The 20,509-nt window shown below is 37.3% G+C and overlaps 2 protein-coding genes across 3 annotated transcripts; one reads left to right on the forward strand and one right to left on the reverse strand.

Annotated features, from left to right (window-relative positions):
• Nucleotides 1-620: 620 nt before the first annotated feature.
• LOC101158318 (uncharacterized) lies at nt 621-7,417 on the reverse strand. Its single transcript, XM_011490192.4, has 5 exons — nt 7,328-7,417; nt 2,993-3,621; nt 2,189-2,519; nt 1,931-2,106; nt 621-1,822 (listed from the first exon to the last, which is right to left on the reverse strand). The coding sequence occupies exons 2-5, from the start codon at nt 3,595-3,597 to the stop codon at nt 1,591-1,593; spliced, it is 1,344 nt and encodes a 447-aa protein (XP_011488494.1). The 5' UTR covers nt 3,598-3,621; nt 7,328-7,417; the 3' UTR covers nt 621-1,590.
• LOC101170062 (class I histocompatibility antigen, F10 alpha chain-like) lies at nt 7,377-17,965 on the forward strand. Of its 2 annotated transcripts, NM_001309009.2 has the most exon segments (7): nt 7,517-7,778; nt 8,299-8,559; nt 12,054-12,332; nt 13,283-13,582; nt 13,927-14,022; nt 14,303-14,372; nt 16,383-16,624. In NM_001309009.2, coding segments are annotated over 6 exon segments (1,035 nt in total). In that variant the 5' UTR covers nt 7,517-7,720; the 3' UTR covers nt 14,344-14,372; nt 16,383-16,624.
• The last annotated feature ends 2,544 nt before the right edge of the window (nt 17,966-20,509 follow it).

The following is a 20,509-nucleotide window of genomic DNA, read 5'->3' on the forward strand; positions in this document are numbered from 1 at the left end:
CCGGAAAAAACGAAGAAATCTCAGTGGTGCCCACATGAAGGAGGGATCTTTCCCCACAACTGCTCTCATGAAATTTGCAGACGATTTCTTTATAAATTTTGACACCAACTTCTGAACTGGTGCTATTTTCATGGACCTTACGAAGGTATTGTAGACCATTATCTGCTTTTAGAACAATTTTTTTCCATTAGCCTTTCTACTCCCTTCCTTCTGTGGTTCAATTCGTACCTTCACCAACATTAGCAATTTGTGTCATGTTGTGGCAGTCAGTCAAACTATACTGTAATAAATGAAGGAATCCCGCAGGGTTCTTCTCTTGGGCCTTTTTTTATTTTACTATATTTATTAAGGCCCTGCCAAATTAACTCTCAGTTTCTGTTCTTAGCTGACAAGAGTGGCACCCGGTTTGGTCTTCTGCTGCTGGAGCCCATCTGCTTCAGGCTTGGACGTGTTGTCTGTTCAGACATGCTCTTCTGCAGACCCGGGCAAGAACCCCCCCACACACACACACACACACATACACTTTTGACGACATCCTTTTGTGTTCCCTATTTTTTGTGTGTGCCCATTCTACACAAAAGAATGCTTGAATTTTATATACTCGTATTACAGGGGTGTGTGGGCGGCCGTGGTGCAGCGGGAGGGCGGTCGACCCATGATCGTAAGATTGCAGGTTCGATTCCCGCCTTGCACACCCATGTGTCGAAGTGTCCTTGGGCAAGACACTGAACCCCACCTTGCCTCTGGTGGGAGGTTGGCACCAGTGTTCAGCAGCGGAGCCGCCATCAGTGTGTGAATGTGTGTGTGAATGTGTGTGTGAATGTGTGTGTGACTGGGTGAATGGGACTGTGACTGTAAAGCACTTTGGGCCTTCAAAAGAGGGTAGAAAGCGCTTTATAAGTATACGCCATTTACCATTTTGCACAGGGGACCTAAATCCAAAACACACTTTAGGTTGGGGGCCAAGCAAGATAAACATTTATTGAATACACTAAAGCTAAAATTAACTTTTTGAACATAAATATGAAAAAAAAAATAGACAGGAAAATTAATCCAAAATAAATTAAGTTAAAACCTTAAATAACCTATAACATTTTGCTCTCCATAAAAATATATTTTGTCAAAATTATACAAATATGAACATGCTGTAGAACAAAACACAAAAAGCCTGGAAATATTAATAATAAGAAATAACTAATCAATTTTTCCATTTCCTTTGCCTTTTGTCAATTTTTTTCATTTCTGCTTGGTGTGTAATGCCCTCTGTGGTTTTTTTTGTGTGTGAAAAGTATCAAAGGGGTTTGATTCTTTTTTACAGTTTTTCTGATCAATGAAGCGCTGCAATGCGTAAAGAAACAGAACTTCTTTGTTTCCGTCAAGGTCTGGGGCAGAACGGACACCATAGGGCCTATTTAAATGAATCACTCGACAGAAAAGTGTAAAAAAATGTTATCATAATGCGCAAACTCAAGTGCAAACAGGTTTTTCATTATCTGATTTTGTCATAACTTTTGTCACATCTAGCAATGAAGTGAAGTGGTTTGGCAAGATTTAAAAGTAGATTTACTTTCATTGCCTTCTGTAAAAACATCAGTTTTGTTCTTCTGCTGGAAGCAGCCCTGCTCTCTTCAGTGCCTTGTCCACATTAGGAATCAGTTTGTCCTGGAAGTCCCAAAGTCGTTTGTCTTCATTAAGCTCCTCCAACTTCAAATATTCACGCAGAGCTACACGAACGTGTATAATGCGACAGACCTCCAGTGGAACTTTGTAACGTTCTCCAAACTTCCTAAGGACTTCATGCACTGAGGTCTGCTCTATTAACCTGAAACACATAGAAATCAAGATAGTTAATTCATCAGATCCTTTTAGCAGCACAATAAGCACTATAATTTTTCCACATAACATTTTTGTAAATATTTGTTTAAAGTACTTTGGTTTTACTATCATCTTGAGTGGATTGAAAACCCCTCTTTCTGGGTCTTCCCTGTAGATGTGCTCCAGAATGTTGATTCCTGGAACCTTCTCCCACTGGGGAAGATGAAACCTCCCACTTGGTTCAAAGTGCTTTTTGGGAAAGAAATGGCTCTCAATGAGGAACTCTCCAACCTAAAGAGCAAGAATATGAAACAAAAGATGAGCGTGAACCGTAAAGCAAATGGTGATGTTTTTCCCCTTTAAGTTGACTTACATTTGAATGTTGTGGTTCCAGCGTGTTCATCAGAGAGACCAGGTTGTCGTGTTTATATGGCATTATGATCTCATCTATGTCATTCAGCAGGACGTAGTGTGAACGCTCCATGGACCGATACACGCATTCATTAAGGTTGACGATCTGTCCAAAGTAATGCAAGTCTCCTCCATGTTCTGAGAAAAGCCAACCCCTAGATGGATTCAGAAACCTGTCTATGGGCCATGGAACCATTTCAACAAAACCCTCCTGTCTGTAACTTTGTAAAAGACGTTCCAGTTCTGGACCACAGCTGGTGTTGTAGATCACCACTCTGTTCACACCAAGCAACCTGTAACATGAAGAAGTTATTGGCTCCTTGGAGCATCTGATTAGTTGTGTTTAACATTTCAAATGTTAATACAAATGTCTACCCAGCAACCCAACTATAGGAACAAATAATAGTAATTACATAGAAGGCAGGCAAATACTGGGATACAAATACACAAGATTTACCAATACACAAAATAGGAACGTTAATACTAAAGATAAAGAGTTAAAAATAAAACGTTGAAGTTTCACACGATAAAACAATTGAAGTTTTAATGATAGATGAGAAAATTGGCAGTTTGTTGTCAGATGAGCAGGGCTTATCTATTGTTTAGATCAGTAACAACAAGTTCCCTGTTGATTTTCAGTCACTTTTTTATGAGCACCAGAAACAGGAACTGAAATATGGAAACTCCAGCTAACATGTCCTTTTAAAACCCTTAATTGTAAATCCATAAGTGCACTTTACACAGCGCAATGAAAAGTTTGTCTTACTTGTACATTTCCAGAGTCTGTGCAAACTGAAGCACGTTGTTGTAATCTCCAAACAAGTTGGAGATACAGACGGTGAAGTTGAACCTCATTTCCTCTTTTTTGTTTCTTATAGGAATGAATAAGTGGTCAGACACATTCGATGAAGGCTGAGTGAGAACAGTGACATAAGAAGGATCACAGTTTTTGGGGATCTGACACAGGACATCTGTGGCAGTGTAAGGAAAACCAAAGTTGTCACTGTGTGGGAGAATGTTGGCTGGAGAGGTTTTGTTACATACACCACCACAGCAGAAAGAGCAGTGAAGAGGATTTATGGAGTCTCTCTTGAAAATGCCAATGATGCGTATGTCGAAACCCTTCACTCTCTGGTCCATGAAGGCTGACACCAGGTAGTGTTTGGTGTTTTTGAGTGGAGTGATGCTCTCCTCTGAGATTGCTACAGGGCAAAGGACGGGTTCTTCTTGTAGCTTTGAGACTAGATTTCTTATCATTCTCATGTTTTCTGTGGTCAGGCTGTAGATGAGCAATACCATGAGCCCAGTAAAGATGAGAAGGACAAAATCTCTCTTCCAGAGGCAGTTTGTGTTTCCTGTCCTGGTATTCATGACGATTCCCAATCTGAGGTAGAACTGCAATGGGAGACAAAACAACAATGTCACAAAGGTGGTTCTTGAAGGCTGTTAATGGAAAATATTGAAAAGGGTTGCAACAATAATGGATAAAAGAAGACATTTTTGGGCACAGGATTTTGGAATTGCAGGCTGTGGGCGCATTCCTTGACTGCGCCGCGTAGTACCTTTGCCATTTTGTAGAGCTGTCTGAATTGCCCAGAAGTCTCTACGAAAAACCAGTGGGCATCGATGCTTGTCATTATATATATATATATATATATATATATATATATATATATATATATATATATATATATATATATATATATATATATATATATATATATATATATATGAGCAATATATACAGTATATTTATATTTATACATATATATATATATAGAGAGAGAGAGAGAGAGGAAAGCCGTTGTGGTGGATGTGGCAGTGCCAAGCGATGAGAACATCAGGAAGAAGGAACATGAGAAACTGGAGAAATACCAGGGACTCAGAGAAGAACTGGAGAAAGCCTGGAAAGTGAAGGTGACAGTGGTGCCTGTGGTAATTGGAGCACTCGGGGCAGTAACCCCCAAGCTGGAGGAGTGGCTACAACAGATACCTGGAAAGACCTCAGACCTCTCAGTCCAGAAAAGCGCAGTTCTAGGAACAGCTAAGATACTGCAGGACCCACAAGCTCCCAGGCCTCTGGTAGAGGACCCGAGCTTGGAGTGAGTGAGAGGGGCGTTATTTTTTTTTTTTTACATGGGTTGTGAATGTGTGAGTGTCAGGGGGAAAAGGCAGTTTTCTCTTTAAAACCAGCTTATAAAAATGTTTTACTGATGTCTGATCAGGAAGTTTGCTTTTCAAATTTTCTGCCACACAAAGCAAAGCAGCTCTTTCAGAGGACAAGACGCCAGTTTTACCTCAGAGAAGGAAGGAACTCTGAGCGCAGACACGCCCTTTGGGCCTTCATCACTTCACTTTATTTAGCTCCTGGTTCAACAACCACACATTCTTTGGCAGGTTTACATTCGTCATACCTTTACTTCAGTTATTTTGCCATAAAAAAATCAGCTTGTTCAGGAGAATTCTACTTTTGTTTCGGGCATTGTTGGATGTTTCTGAAATGCAAACAAGTATTTTGCTTTACAAAAGAAACGAGATCCATTTAACTTTTTGAAAAACATTTTGCTCAGGGATAAATTACTTTTAAAGGATACCGTAATATTTGTTTGAAGGGTGTGAACATTACCAGTGAGACTAGTATTTGGGTTCAGTGCAATTTGAGTCCCCAAGATGTAACAATATTTTGTGTAATAAAAGGACTAATACTAATTATAAAAATGGTTAATATGCATTGTTAATGTCATTTTACCCAAAAAAACAACATGGATAAATTAATTTAAAATAGTACTATTCTTCAAAAACAATTAAACTAAACTGCTACATGTTTGTTAAAGTCTTGATATTAATATAAGTACAAAATTGTTGCAGGTACTATAAACATTAAAATGTGGTCTTAGTTGTATTATCTATCAATAAATGTTATTTTTGTTATGGCTATTGTATTTAAAAACGCTGAAGTCTTTAAAATAAGCTGTATCTGAGATTCAACTGTCCATTTTGCCCTCAAATTGAAACAAAAGAAAAGGATTTGGCAAGACATTGGAATTTATACTGTCTTTAAGAAAAAAAAAAATATTTTTGTTCTGTATCTGATATTAAAAAATTAAAATATATCTTGTTACCACAAATTAATATCTTGTTCGCACGAAATAATATTCCGTTCCCACAAGATAACATTTCGTTCCCTCGAAATGATTAATTTGTGCGAACGCAATAATTATTCACATCATAAGTCTTTCATAAACACGGATATGCTCTCTGTCCGCCGCAAAAACCGCTTTTTTCAATTCAATTCAATTCAATTTTATTTGTATAGCCCAAAATCACAACAACAGTCGTCTCGATGGGCTTCGAAGTGAAACATGGCGGTAACTTCCGTGTCTCTGTGACCCACATTCGTTCAAGAAAGGAACAACAATGATCAATTTATTATTGTCTCAATGAATACAAGAAAAATATCATAAGATTTGTTATACCTAGGCTTGCTTCTTTGCCATGCTATTCACCGGACATAGCTCTTAGCTCCGCCACGGAGCTCTTTTGCTTGTCATACCGGCATTCGGGCAGCTGGCAGGCCAGTAGACAGACAGCCAGTTTGGGGTCGAATAGGAATAATAATATTCAGGACTTGTCTTTTTTTAACATACTCTTTAGCAGTTGCTTTACATTCGAAGGCTAGTAGGCTACATGCTAACTAGCTTATCCTGTTAGACACCTCATAGGCATTCATAGGAATAGTTGGATTTACAGCAGATACCTTCACATTTCTGTCTGTGTGTGTCTCATTACACTGCATAGAAGACACGGAGGATGTTTGTAGAATAATTATTGCGTTCGCACAAATTAATTATTTCTTTCGCACGAATTAATCATTTCGAGGGAACGAAATAGTATTTCGAGGGAACAGAATATTATTTTGTGCGAAAAAGATATTAATTTGTGTGAACCAGATATATTTTAATTTTTTTATATCAGAACAAGGGCTCCGTGGTATCTGACATGTTTTAGTAAAAAGAAAACCCTGAAAGAAAAACAAAACAGCATTGTTCAAGTTCCGCTTGAAGTATCATCAGGAAAAACCTGAATTATTTGGTTTTCTGGAAGACACATCCGTTTAGACGTGGCATAACCTTTTTTTCAGAGCATTGCTGATTAAATATGCAGATGTTTCCTCATGCACAGGTCTTTTGCGACATTACGCCAAGCATTTTATAACTTTAATTTAACAGCATTTAAGAGAGTTTCTCCTGACCAGATGGTCTAACAACTATAAGTTCCTGGTTTAATTTTTCCATTTCTTTTTACCCATTGTAAAAAACAGTCAAACTAATTCATACCTTAGATTATTCAATTTGATAACATTTTTGGTTGCAGGTTCTTTCGGAGCAAAGAACTAAGTTAAACCCCTTTGAGCACCCTGCAGGCTGCAATTATTTTAAATTAAAGCACATCAGCTTTTTACCTCCAGCATACTCATAGTTCTGGGACTTAAAAAAAATAATGTTACATGTTTTTATAAAGAAGCAATAGAACATAAATAAGAAAAAGTACTGAATTTGTAAAAACTGAACTGTTTAAAGTTAAAACCCCAAGACTGTGGGTATTAAACATAAAAATGCAAAATTGATAATCATTAAAGCAGGTCATTTGTGCGTGCACAAGCTTGTTCATAGTGAAAAAATATATGCACTTGTGAAGAAGCAATTCTGCTCCTGCCCTTCCTTTGAAGGAAGAATGATAACTTTTTTATTTTTTTGGAAACTTGAGATAATCTGGAAAATTTATTTTAATTTTTGTTTTCATTCAAACTATAATAAATAATAATGATAAACAATAACAAAGGCCCACTTGTGTTGACTTTAAACCGCAGAAAAACAAGAGAAATGACAAAATCAAATTACTTTTCTGCTCCAAAACAAATACATGTTTGTGGTTGATATCTATTAGGCCTACTTTAGGACGTGAATGTTGAAAAAATCATGCGCTAAATTACCTTAAAATGTTAAGATAATCAGTCAACAGAAAATAGAATACAATTTCAATCATTTGAAAATTATTTTTTTTATTAATAAAGTAATTTTTATAGCTTCAAGCTACTCACCTGTGAAGGAGAACGCTTAGGTCTCTTGTGATCCGGCCTGTGGTAAAATGGGTCACGACAGGAACCACCTAGACAGCCCACACAGCGGTCTGATTGGAGGCAATCGGCCAATCAGAGTTTGCCTCATCGCATCTTTCGGTCTTTCTTTTTTTTTCCATCTTTCGGATGAAAGCGCGTGCGGGTTGAGCGCGTGTGCAGGCGGAGTTAAGCGCGCACAGAAGAAATGCTGGGGAGCGCGGGCACAGGTGTGAGTGAGCGCGCAGAGACCGACCGGATTCATCAGAGGCAAATGAAAGAGTAATTTATCAGACAAAGGTTTTTGTGAGGTTTATCTGTTCAGCTCTGTATATAAAAGGTTACAGTCTAGATTCTATTAACGTCACAGTTTAGGGAATGAGGATTTTGGGGGTTTTGAGCGTCATTTTCTTCGGTATGAACAGCGCAACGGCTGGTAAGTTATTCTGTTTTACCTTTTTTATCAACTACTTTTTTCTTGATTGTTCTTTTTAAGCCTTAAATATTATCGAAATGTTACTGTTTTAAGGTAAATAAAAACTAAACAAAAGTTGAAAAGGGGGCCATGTTGAGTTTTAGAATTTGAATTTTTATTGAAAGACTCAAAAATGTTTGGAGAAAGGGTTCATTTACGAAATATATTTCTAACAGTCTATATTCGGACCCATTTTAATTTTTTTTTGTTATTTTTCGTTTGTCCTAATTCACTTAAGCGACGTTAGCTTCTCTCGGGTTCTTTAGAAATTGAAATATTTTATTAATTGAAAAAAACGTTGACCTTTTTGATTCTTTGGTTCATTTTTCTCTTTGATTTCGGCTTCAAAATCACTTTTCACTTTTATCTTTTTTTCATTTTCAAAGCGCACCACAGACGTTGGCTGTTGTTGCGCAACCGCTTCGTTTCCCTTCAGGGTAACATGTCGGATTAACGATGAAGCCATAATATGTCTCCTCAGTCACGCATTCGCTGCGGTACCTGCACACGGCAGCTTCAGGAATCCCAGCATTCCCAGAGTTTGTGACGGTGGTCCTGGTGGACGGACAGCCCTTCTCTTACTATGACAGCAGCATCAAAAGGGAGCTTCCCAGGCAGACCTGGACGGTCCAAACCGAAGACCCGAATTTCTGGGAGAGACGCACTAAGAGCTCCATTGTTGACGAACAAGTCTTCAAAAGTAAAGTGGAGATGATTAAACCAAGCTTTAACCAGACAGGAGGTGAGTTATCTCCTTTTTTAAATGAAATTTCGTTATTTTTAATTTAAAAACTATTAATACTTTTTGGTGAATTAAATCCCAGAGGCTCTAATTTTAAGAACTTAACATCAAATGTTTAATATGGCGTATCCATTAAGCTGAAAGAAGAAAAAAAACTTCTTATTTGTTAAAAAACGTTTACATAAAGAAATAAATGAAGAGAAAAAAAGATTTGTAACTCTTATTTTGTCATTTGCAAATTACTGAAAATCCCCATATGAGTGACATTTTACAGTTTACTCTGGAACTGGTTTTCTAAATCCTTTTGAATTGTGCCTGCGTGTACGAAATGTTATGTAAGGTCGGAAGGATTAATGTATAAATATTATTTAGACACAATTAGAAAAAATAACCAACACATTTCCTGTCCCAGGGCGCAAAATGATGTAGGTAAGTTTGGGTAAAACCTTTAAGTAAACATGAAAACCATCCCTCCAGAATTTGTAGGGAATTAAAAAAAACTATTTATTGTGAGATGCAAGTCTTTACAAGGATTAAAAAACATAAAAAACTGGATATTTTTCAACCCCGTAGTTTTGATGTGTGATTCAAGGAAATTATTTCCTTTTAAAGAAGAAAATATGTTATTATGTGCGCTCCAGACAATCAGCCTGAAGATCCGCAGTCACGCGCCAGAAAGGAACGCTTCGTTGAAGAAACGACCACAGTGGCAGGTTTTTACGGTTGAGCTCCATATTCCCGTTTTGCAGGGGGAAACTTGTTCTTTCCGTCTGATTCAGATCTTTCTGATGCACTGAACGGCGTTATCCCCTCAGTTTGTTTGAACAAACGCCACCATTCAACTATTCAACTTCAAACCTGGATTTTAACCCAGAAATGAGGAAACGAAAAACAAACAGGTGACTTGAGATCAATGTTATCTTTTGTTCAGGTGATCTGCGCGCTTTCGGGTGTCCGCGGAAAAAACAAACTGCGCTCCGCATGCAAATGTCAGCCTCAAGGCAAGGCTCTCTTTAAGAGCAGAAATGTTTTACTGTGTTGAACTACGATGAATATCACTGCATGTTTTTGTTTGGGGAACTATTTTGTGCAGCGCAAAGTGACATGCCTGTATAAATAAAGGCGGAGTCACCTGCCCCGTTGTTCTTCATGGGTGACAGGATTAATGGCTGCCGGAAAGTTTAAAGTGCCTCCAGTCTCATTGTAATAGTGAAACAGATAATATTCAAGAGGGATGTCTGAAGCGGGGAGCACGGGTGGGAGCTCGCACGCAGCTCGTCCGCTGCAGGATTCAACATACTGTTATCTCATCAGAAAGTTCGGAATTTAAATCTGCAGCCACACAAAAGAGAGGCGGAGATGCTTTACCTCCGAGAAGGAAAGCGCTCTGTGCGCAGACACACCCTTTAACCACCATCACTACACTATTGAGATCATATTTCCACATCCATACGTTTTTTTTTTGACAAGTTAACATCCTTCAAACCTTTACTGACTTCAGTTATTTTAGCATAAAAAATCAGTTCGTTCAGGAAAACTCTATTTTGTTTCTGTTTAATGGCTTTGAGACCAAACAAGCGTTTTGCTTTAGAAAATAATGCAGATCTGTTTCATTAAAACCTTGTACTCAGGGTTTAACTACTTTGGTTATGAAGAACTTTTTGAAGAAACTCAGTTTTCTGATCAGTTTTACATAAATATATATATCTTTTTAATTTATAATGCTGCATTCTTCCTCCAAGATTTACAAAACCGAACCAAATATGATGGGATGGTTTAGGAGAAGCGTTCGAAACAAGGTGGGTGAAGGTGTGTCTCTGCACTGTTTCTGTCTGAAGAAGCTGCATTTGCTCTCAATGCAGAGAAGCTGCTGCTTCTGTCTCCCACAGACAAGTCAGGGCTTTTTGTCCATTTAAGTGTTTGAAAATCTACAGAAATGTTGATCCACTCATCAAATCAATATCTTATTTTGTTGTTGGATGTGTATTTTCATTTCCAAATAGGAGTTTGCTAATTTCAGAAAGAACTATTTTAAATAAAAAGTTCATTGAGGTATTGATCAATTGAGGTTGGGTTCAGTCATTTTGATTATATTTAAAACTTCAACAGAAGGAGGTTGTTTTTGTTATTGCTTGTTACGATACAGTTACTGAGGAGCTAACTGTCTGGCTTTTGGCTTCAGATCAGTTCAGTACGGTGGCCCTGAAGTGCAAATCACTCGACACAAAAAACATTTTAGAGATCATAACGACAAAACTACTTTTGTTTTCCCAAATTCTTTTTCATTTTGTTTATTTTTCTGGAATTTTGTTTAGTTTTCCAAAGTATAATACTGTTTTTCTTATATTTGCTTTTTTTATTAGTCATTGTGATAATTAAAAGGTTTTTTGAGTTGAGTCATTTGTTGATGGGATTTGCAGTTCAGGGCCACCGTAGCTTAGTGAACTTTAATAACAGGCTTTGTTTGGGGTTAGTAGGGCAGTAAAATAAAAATAAGTTTTGCCAGATTTATAACGTTTATAATATTTTCTGCATTTTTATTACCTTATCAGCATTTACTGTAAACAAATATGCTACTCATGTCATTTGAAAATAGTCTGGCTTAAATGCTAAACTGAAAAGTAAACATAAATGTTAAATAAAAAATAATAAGGTTTTAAATGATAAATCTTATTATTGAAGCAAAATAAAATCTAAATCTTAATCCTGAATGGTAAATCTAAATGTTAAAACTTAATGCTATTTTCAAATATTCATTTAAAAACTAAATGTTTAATCCAATCTTTAATGTTTGGAAAGTATTCTAATATGGCCACGCCTATGAAATGAGTCTTAAAAATAAGCCACGCCCCAATCGCTTGTTTAAGGGCCTATATCATGCTCTTCTTAAGCTTTTTATACTAAAAAATCTCCATATATAAGATAATGTAATACCTTTGACCGCAGAAAGAACCATTCTTTCATGAAATATTTGTTGTTGTCACAGCTAATTTTTCTACCCGGAAATACGGCAACTCGATCTCTGAGGCACAGCTTTTCGCTCCGTGTGGGTGTCGCCCATTTCATGACGTCAACCTAGAGCCACCCTCGGCAGCATGCCTGTATTTTACCAACGAAAACAAACAACATCCGAACTTTTGCAAAGATGGATGTGAATATTACGCATATAAAAAGTGTGTTATGCCAATCACGGCTAGCTCTGCTGTGAAAGTGGGCGTGTGTGTTAGCCTGGGGGCGGGGCTGACAGCACAGACTCTTCCTGGAAGGATATTCAGAGCGCAGGTTTTTAGTGAAATGCTCAGAAATGCGCAAATGGAGAAAAAAAACACGTTGGGGTTGTTTTTTGTGAGGAAATAGCATTATGATACAATTAAAAGCTCAAACAGTTGTTTTTGCATCATGTAGGCCCTTTCAATATTCAAATCTGTATTGCTGATTTGACTGTGTGTGAGAAGCATAGTGGCTGAGCGCTGATCAAGGTTCCTGTCTTACAGGTGTTCACATTATTCAGCTGATGTACGGCTGTGAGTGGGATGATGAGACTGGAAGCATCAAGGGCTGGTGGCAGTTTGGTTATAATGGAGAAGACCTCATGGCTTTGGACCTGAAGACGAACACGGGGACGGCACAGACTCCAGCTGCCACCTTCCATAAACACAAAAAGGACAAAGATAAAGGCTGGGCCATACGAATGAACACCTATCTGTCCCAGGGGTGTCCTGATCATCTTAAGAAGTATGTGAGCTATGGGAAGAGCACATTGCTGAGAACAGGTGCGTCCCAAGCCCCTATGTATCTATCATATATACAGTAGATACATTATTTTATGTCTCTCTTTTTTTTACCATCATCAATTGTGCGGCTTTCTTTCAATTTTATTCACATTTTCCTTGTTTTTCTCACCAAACTTGTGTGTTTATTTGGTAACCCAAATCTGAAAGTTGTTGGAACCGGTGCAGTGAGGTTGTTAGTGACACTCGGCAGTCAAAGGTCCAAAACTTTATTTGAGCATCGTTATTTGAGAACATTTTCATTTTCTTGTGAGATCCTTTTGAGCTGTTGGTATTTCTTGATCTGAAACACAGCAAGATGTTTTACACAGATAGAAATACTGGTTGCAAATTCAGCTTCATATTTGCACAAAGGCTCATGAAGCAGTGCTAACACACAGAAAGAAAGAAAAACAACTGTGCAAAACTTTGTAGTCTAATTAACAATCAGCTGCTGCCTGGCATGATTATTATTTAAAAATGAGAAACAACTCTTGTCCTTCACAACCAAAACTGTTAACAGTAAAGAAATATATATTTAGCCAAAAACTATACAAGACTTATGATAAACAGGACGGCGGGTTCCAGTTATAGCAGGTTTATTAGCTCAGCTAAAAGTCCATAAAGCTAAATCAGGGTCAGGCGGGCAGGGGTCGACAACAAGTAGGAGCCTCAAAGGAGAAACGGGAGAAGTCAGGATCCAGGGTCCCTGAGTGATCAAAGTTCAACAGGTTTAAATTTCAATGGCCACGTGTTTTGGATGTAGAGTCCAAAAACGGACTTAAAACTTGTGTTGCAAAGCACAAACGAATGAGCTTTGAACGCGGAAGCCCAAAACATACATTTACAAAGACTCTTCATTGGAAGTGGCTGCTTCACTGGCTGCCACTGAGAGCATAGCATGAGAGTACCGGTAATAACAATTTAACTCATGGATGGTTTTCTTTTATCAGAGACTCCATCAGTGTTTCTCCTCCAGAAGAATTTCCTGTCCCCGGTCAGATGTCACGCTACAGGCTTTTACCCCAACAAAGCTGTGATGTTCTGGAGGAAAGATGGAAAGGAGATAACCGAAGGAGTGGAGACCGGAGAGATCCTCCCAAACAATGACGGGACCTTTCAGATGAGCACTGATCTGAAACTTTTATTAGACACAACAGAAAAGAAGAGGTACGAATGTGTTTTTCAGCTTTCTGGTGCAAATGAAAGCATCATCACCAAACTGGAGCAGTCAAAAATCAAGACCAATGGAGGTAAGTGGAAAACAGGCATTAGTGTAGCTTAGACATAAATCTTTGAAACTGTTTATAATTTTGATGAATTCATTGTTTTTATAAAATAAACAGGAAAAAATAAAATCATTATCTTTAAAAAGTAAAATTAACCACAAAATATATAAAAGAATGTCAGTTTATCAAATGATGGTGCAAGCAAGAAATACCAGTACTGCTTAAATTAGCCAATAAAATGAAATATGAACAGAAAGACCATAAAGTCTTAAAAAACAATACATATAGTGTACATTTACATTTTTTGTTATTAGATATTTAAAAATCTGCACAACCTTGTGTAATTGTCACTTTTGTGTTTCTGACAGCAAACCCCTATGAAGTGACCATCTCCGTTGTTATTGCAGTCATTATTTTTGCTGCTGTCATTGCTGACTGGCTCATTGTTTATAAAGGCAGAAAAGGTGAGAAACTTTTCTATTACATTAGTGCCATTCTAAAATCTATTTCACTTGTTAGAAATGAATCAAATTTTCTTGCTGAGTTTAGTCAAATAAAAAACAAGAGTGGAATAAATGCAAGTTTTTAAGTTAATATTAGGTTGCTATTTTTTTATCAGCGGAATGTACTACTATTTATTTACTTGGTTTATTTAGCCTACAGGCAGAACTTAGGATGTCTAGAGTTACAGATTTGTTTAGGAGTTTAGAACAGAACACAAACTCTGTGTTTTTCTTGTTGCAGCTGCAGATCACTTGAACGTAAAGAAGCAAATGCATCTTTGAGTCTGGATGCAAATGAAACTCTGCACTCAGTGAGTCGTTTCATCAAATTTACATAGATTCTTTTTACATAGACTTTTTTGCTGGACCGGACGGAAAAGAAGAAGAGGGAAGAAGAGAGAGGGAAGTTAGAGAGGGGGGATTAACCTTTGTGCTATTTTAGATGACCCCACCCTTACTTTGACGTGTTCTACCATGACAAAGATGGATAAAGGTGGAAAGATTTCATGTAATCCATGGACACCAGTGAAGATCACAAATCATTGAAGAAAAAAGGTTCAGCGCACTGTCTAGATGACCCAACTCCCAATGTTAAAGTGCCTAGGATAACACAAGGGTTAAGGGCACAAAAGATGAATCATAAAGCAACAAGTTGCTGAAAGTTTATCATCATTCCTGTCAGGATAACATGTCAAAAAGATTGCATAAAAATGTGAAAAACAAAATCATTTTTAAACACAATCCCTTCATTTCATGGGCTGGACAATTGACTTTCATGCTATTGCATGGGCAGGCATGGGCAATTCCCTTGTTATGTCATTTTGAGTAGAGCAGATAAAAGGCCTGGAGTTGATTAGAGGACTCGTGCTTGAATTTTGAAAGTTTTTGCTGTGAACAGACAACATGCGGCCAGAGGAGCTCTCCATGCAGGTGAAAGGAGCCATCATTAAGCTGAGAAAACAGAAAAAAAACCATGCCAGAAATTGCTACAGTATTAGGAGTGGCAAAATCAACAGTGTGGTCCATCGTGAGAAAGAAAGAAAGCACTGGTGAACTCAGCAACGCAAAAAGACCTGGACATCCACAGAAGACAAGAGTGGTGGATGATCGCAGAATCATTTCCATGGTGAAGAGGAACCCGTTCACAACAGCCAACAGAGTGAACAACACTCTCCAGGAGGTAGGCGTATCAATATCCAAGTCTACCATAAAAAAAAAAAGACTCCAGGAAAGTAGATACAGAAGGAACACTGCAAGATGCAAGCCACTCATAAGCCTCAAGAATAGGAAGGCTAGATTGGACTTTGCTAAAAAGCATCTAAAAAAGCCAGCACAGTTCTGGAATATACATTCTTTGGACAGATGAAACCAAAATCAACCTCAAAAGTATGGAGATGGCGTGGAGAAGCTCATGATCCAAAGACACTACATCATCAGTAAAACACTCTGGAGGCAGTGTGATGGCCTGGGCGTGCATGGCTGCTACTGGCACTGGGACACTAGTGTTTATTGATGAGGGGACACAGGACAGAAGCAGCCCAATGAGTTCTGTGAAGGCCTGGCAGAGCATTCAGAAGGAGAAAACCCAGCATCTGGTGATGTCCAGGAGTTCAAGACTTCAGGCTCTCATTGCCAACAAAGGGTTTTCAACCAAATATTAGGAATCACCATTTTGTTTTCAGTTATTTCATTTGTCCAATTACTTACGAGCCTATGAAATGAAGGGACTGTGTTTAAAAATGCTTTAGTTTTTCACTTTGTTATGCAATCTTTTTCTTCAACCCATGGAATAAAAGCTCAAAGTCTGCACTTCAATCATTTTATTTAAAGTTCACTGTGGTAATGTACAGAAACTAAATTAGAAAGAATGTGTCTCTGTCCAAATATTTATGGTCCTGACTGTATGTGCGCTGTATACGTGATATAAAAGTTATACATCGGTGGTACATGCGTGAAAAGTCAGTTCGACATATATGGAACGGTCCTGGAAAGCCACAAATTTTCCTATGTGTCTCGCAAGAATCATACGCAATTAACATAAAGACCCATCAGCCAAAACCCCTTGACGGACGTCTGTGTTCTTCCATGAATGATGAACGCAAGAAACACTTATAGATGACGTATATTACACATGTATCACCAAAGACCGAAATTTCATACGTGGAAAATGTGTAAATGTGCATAGTAGTTGTGTGACAGGGTCTTTACTGCTGCTCATGGTGGTTGTTGGTGTTTGTGTCATCCTGTTATGAGCCACAAATCTGTCCAAGAAGACATCCAGTGACAATTGTTATAAGTTTCCTAAATTTCATTGTGCACAGGTTTTCAAGTGAAGTCTGCACTGAAAAGGCAACTCTAATAATATCATGGATAAACTATGTGTTTATAACAAATTATCTGATTTAATCTGGTAGATGTGTCAGAAATTTACAATGTTGCAATTGTTTGATTTTAAAGAGAAATTTATTTGCCATTTTTCTTTAGCACAATAAATGAGTCTCATATGATTAATTTTTGTTTCCAAACTGGAGTTTGGTGTTGAATATTGTCAAAGGAACCAAAATAAAAACAAGTGAGGCTCAAGACCTTAATTTACTTTAAAACTGATATTATTATAAGTGAAAATGCTTGTTCACCATTTAATCAATTAGATATAAATAGGATTTTTCATTTTAAGGAATAGATACAATCCCCAAAAAATACCCAAACTTTGAAGATTGGAAAAGTATTTTTTGGGGGGAACTTACCTTTATTCTTATTCTAAATCTTTAAACAATCTTGCTTTATTATCATCCTAAATGGCTTAAAGAATGATATTCAAATCTCTTCTGTTCAGCTTTAAATCTTCACAGTATATCAGCCCTCACCTTATGCAATGACACATAAATGGATAAAGCCAATAACTCAATTATTAAAAAGCTTGATAGAATGGATTTCCTTCCTGACATTTTTCATTTGTATATCTTGAGCTAGACATCCTCATCTTAGTCTTTTCTATAACTCAGTTGATGGTAAAGTCATGGTTGAAAAGGTGCAAAAGTTTCCTGATGAAGAAAATCAATGCAAAGTCCTAGAAAGAATATCATATTCAGATATTATGTTATATATTTCAAATCAAAAATGGAAATCTGAAAGAATTTCTTATTTAAATTTGTTTTCACAGTGTGTATAATAGCAAATAAAAGTTTTAAATGAGCACTAAAAGAAAAAGCTTGGGGGCCTAAAGACATAAAAAATTGAGCCAAACACAAGAAACAAATGGAACCAAACTTTCACCAATGTTTTTAGGTATCTCCAACATTCCAAAAACGGCTTTGTTATGATTTATACGTGAGTCAGGTTTTATTTATATTTTTGTGTACTTTTAAAGGTTTGAGGGTAATCTTGTTTGAGTGTGGAAAGTTACAAAAATGTGCTGGGGTTGAAAGTTTATTTACTGTGACACTAAGGATTATGAAGTTGCTTTTTTTATACTGTCTTTATAAAATACATACATTTACTTTTGTATGTAACTTGTATGCCATTGAGTTTGATTAATCGAAAAGCACCAATCTTTGCTCTTCGGAAGGAAGTTTCTATGGTCATGAAAGTACTGATGTAATATGTGTGTGTGTACAGACTTCAAAGGTAAATAAAAGTAACATTTTTTGCTTGCTGATCTTAAACTTCTTTTTCTGTTAAAATTGTATGGCCTCTCAGGTTTATTTGGGTTTTTGTCATTTTGTTAAATTTAACCTCGTGATCTTTGTTTACAATTTGAGTTTTGGAGACTTCATTTTCCATTTTCTTGATAAAGCCTGAGAGTTGAAGTTATTTCATCATTAATTCTACCTTTGGTGTTTTCGGGTTGTTTCCTTGGTTTTTATGTTGTCACCCAAATAAACGGCTGTGTGGCCAAACTTGACCCCGCCTGGTTATTATTTTTTCTTTATGTTACATATTTTCTCCCTCCTCCCTGAAGAGGGACGTAACACACACCTATATTCAGAAAGTTCAAGCCACGATAAACTTGTAAAAAAATATGAAATCTTTCATTGCTCATTATTGGTGAGCTGCAGTGTTCCCAACAACAGACCAGCCTCTAAGAGCCACCTGTATTGTTTTGTCTTTGTTTATTAAACTTTACATCTGGTTGGGAATCTCATGATCACCAGGACAGGGAACATGAAATAGAGCTCAAAGAAGGATTATGTTTATATTTTTACTGTGCTCTTCATCATCATCACACTCCTCTACAGCATAATCAAAGAAAATGCAACAAAAATGAGGAGTCTAGACTGAAAGCTGCACATAAAAAAACAGTAACATACCTATGTAAAAAATGCTTTTTTAGTGTTGGAGTGGAAAAAAGATTTCCTTACAGGCGTTATGTTGATACAAAAAAAAGACTGGTATTATTGTGTGAGATGTATTTTGAAAGATTTTTTCAACCCAGCAACTTTCAGAAACAGAACAGATAACCATCACACACATCTGAAAAAGACAAAAACTTACAGTTCAGAGTCTCTGAACTGATATGGGAGTTAAGGCCACATATGAATATATAATACATTTCCTTGACTTTGTCTTTAACACGCAACACTTGTGACTGAAGCTTGTTCATTACTGTTCTACTCGTTCCTACAGTAGAACAAGAAAAATAGCCTTTAGGCCCTTTTGTACGACAATCTTTCAGTTATTCACTTTTGACAGGAGATCAAACTAGTTTGTGAAGCTGGCAGTGTTGGTGTGTGCCTTAAGCAAAGCAAAAAAAACTGGGCAGGTAAATAGTTTTAAGTTTAGTTTTGCAGACCACTTCAGGAGCAAGATCGATTCTGTCAGATCAAACATCATAAATGAACAGAAAAGCCTTTTTATTGGTAATGATGGCTTGATTTTACATGAGGAACTACTGGACAGTTTTGACCTGGTTGAAGCTGCAACACTTGGTCGAGTTTTCTCCCAAATTAATCCAACGACCTGTTTTTTAGATCCCATCCCCACATCACTTTTTAAATCACTTTACGGGTCTTTTGAGAGGGAGATTCTAAATATCATGAACTCCTCTCTACAGACGGATATTTTTCCTGCTGCCTTTTAAGACTGCAGTGGTGAAACCGTTACTCAAGAAAACTAATTTAGACCCTTCAGTTTTTAATAACTACAGACCTGTGTCCAACTTGCCATTTTTAAGCAAAGTTTTAGAAAAACTTGTTTTTATTCAGCTGAATGAGTTTCTCTTAATAGTAAAATTTATTATTGTAACGCCCTGCTTGCTGGTCTTCCAAAAACCAACATTAGGAGCCTTTTCCAAAATTCTGCTGCACGAGTTCTTACAAAGACCAGGAGGTGGGCTTACATCACCCCAATTTTAAAATCCCTGCATTGGCTCACCATATGCTTCAGGATTGATTATAAGGTACTTTTAACCGTTTTTAAATGTCGTAATGGTCTTGCGCCTTCTTATTTATCCAATCTTTTAGTAAGGTATGAACCCTTGCGGACCCTGAGATCCTCTGGCACTGGTCTGTTAACCATTCCGACTGTAAAAACCAAAACCTACAGAGAAGCATCTTTTCAGCACTATGACCCCCGTTTATGGAACAGTCTGCCAGAGGACCTGAGAGCCGCAGAGAGTATTGAAGTTTTTAAGAAAAGGCTAAAGACCCATCTTTTTAACTTGGCTTTCAGCTAATTTTTTACTACCACTATTTATTTATTTATTCATTTATTTTTATTTTGTCGCGGGGTTCTCTCAAGAAATTCAGAAAAAATGCAAAAACAAAAACTGGTAGGCAAGCCAGGAGAGATTTCATAGGGCTTTTACCCTTTTTAATAGAGTCTTTGGGAGACACACAAAAAATAAAGCAGGGATGAAAGCAAAACAACATAAATTCATCTGACTTTAGATCATATCACCTTCAATTATGAATTTGAATGGCACTCCTTCTGCCCATTTCTCTCTCAACCTCTCAGTCCCTCTGCCATTGTGAGAGTGAGGCGCCTTCTTATGTACCTCTTGCCACTCCCACATAATTAGGCACTCTACTTAGAAAAATTGTCACTGCGCGAAAAGAGCCAGAATCCTCAATATCTGTTGTGGATACTTTCTTAAATATCTAAAGAATCTGGAACATTTCTAATGAATATCCAGACATGCAGCATATCTGAAGATATCCGGGCAAAAGATACTGGTTGTGTCTTATTTTGGTCATATCCAAGTTCCGAATATGACCTGAAGTCAAATCTGGAAATATCTGGAGTAAAGATACTGAAGAAGGTAAATATCCTGTAGTATCTGTAGTGCATACTTATCTAAGTGTTGAGGCATTTCTGGTGCATATCCAGACATGCCGCATATCTGAAGATATCCGGGCAAAAGATACTGGTTGTGTCTTATTTTGGCCATATCCAAGTTCCAAATATGACCTGAACTGAAATCTGGGAATATCTGGAGTAAAGATACTGA

The sequence above is a fragment of the Oryzias latipes genome, chromosome 22 (genome assembly GCF_053564925.1).
Source record: "Oryzias latipes strain Hd-rR chromosome 22, Olatipes_Hd-rR_3.1".
Lineage (NCBI taxonomy): Eukaryota > Metazoa > Chordata > Actinopteri > Beloniformes > Adrianichthyidae > Oryzias > Oryzias latipes.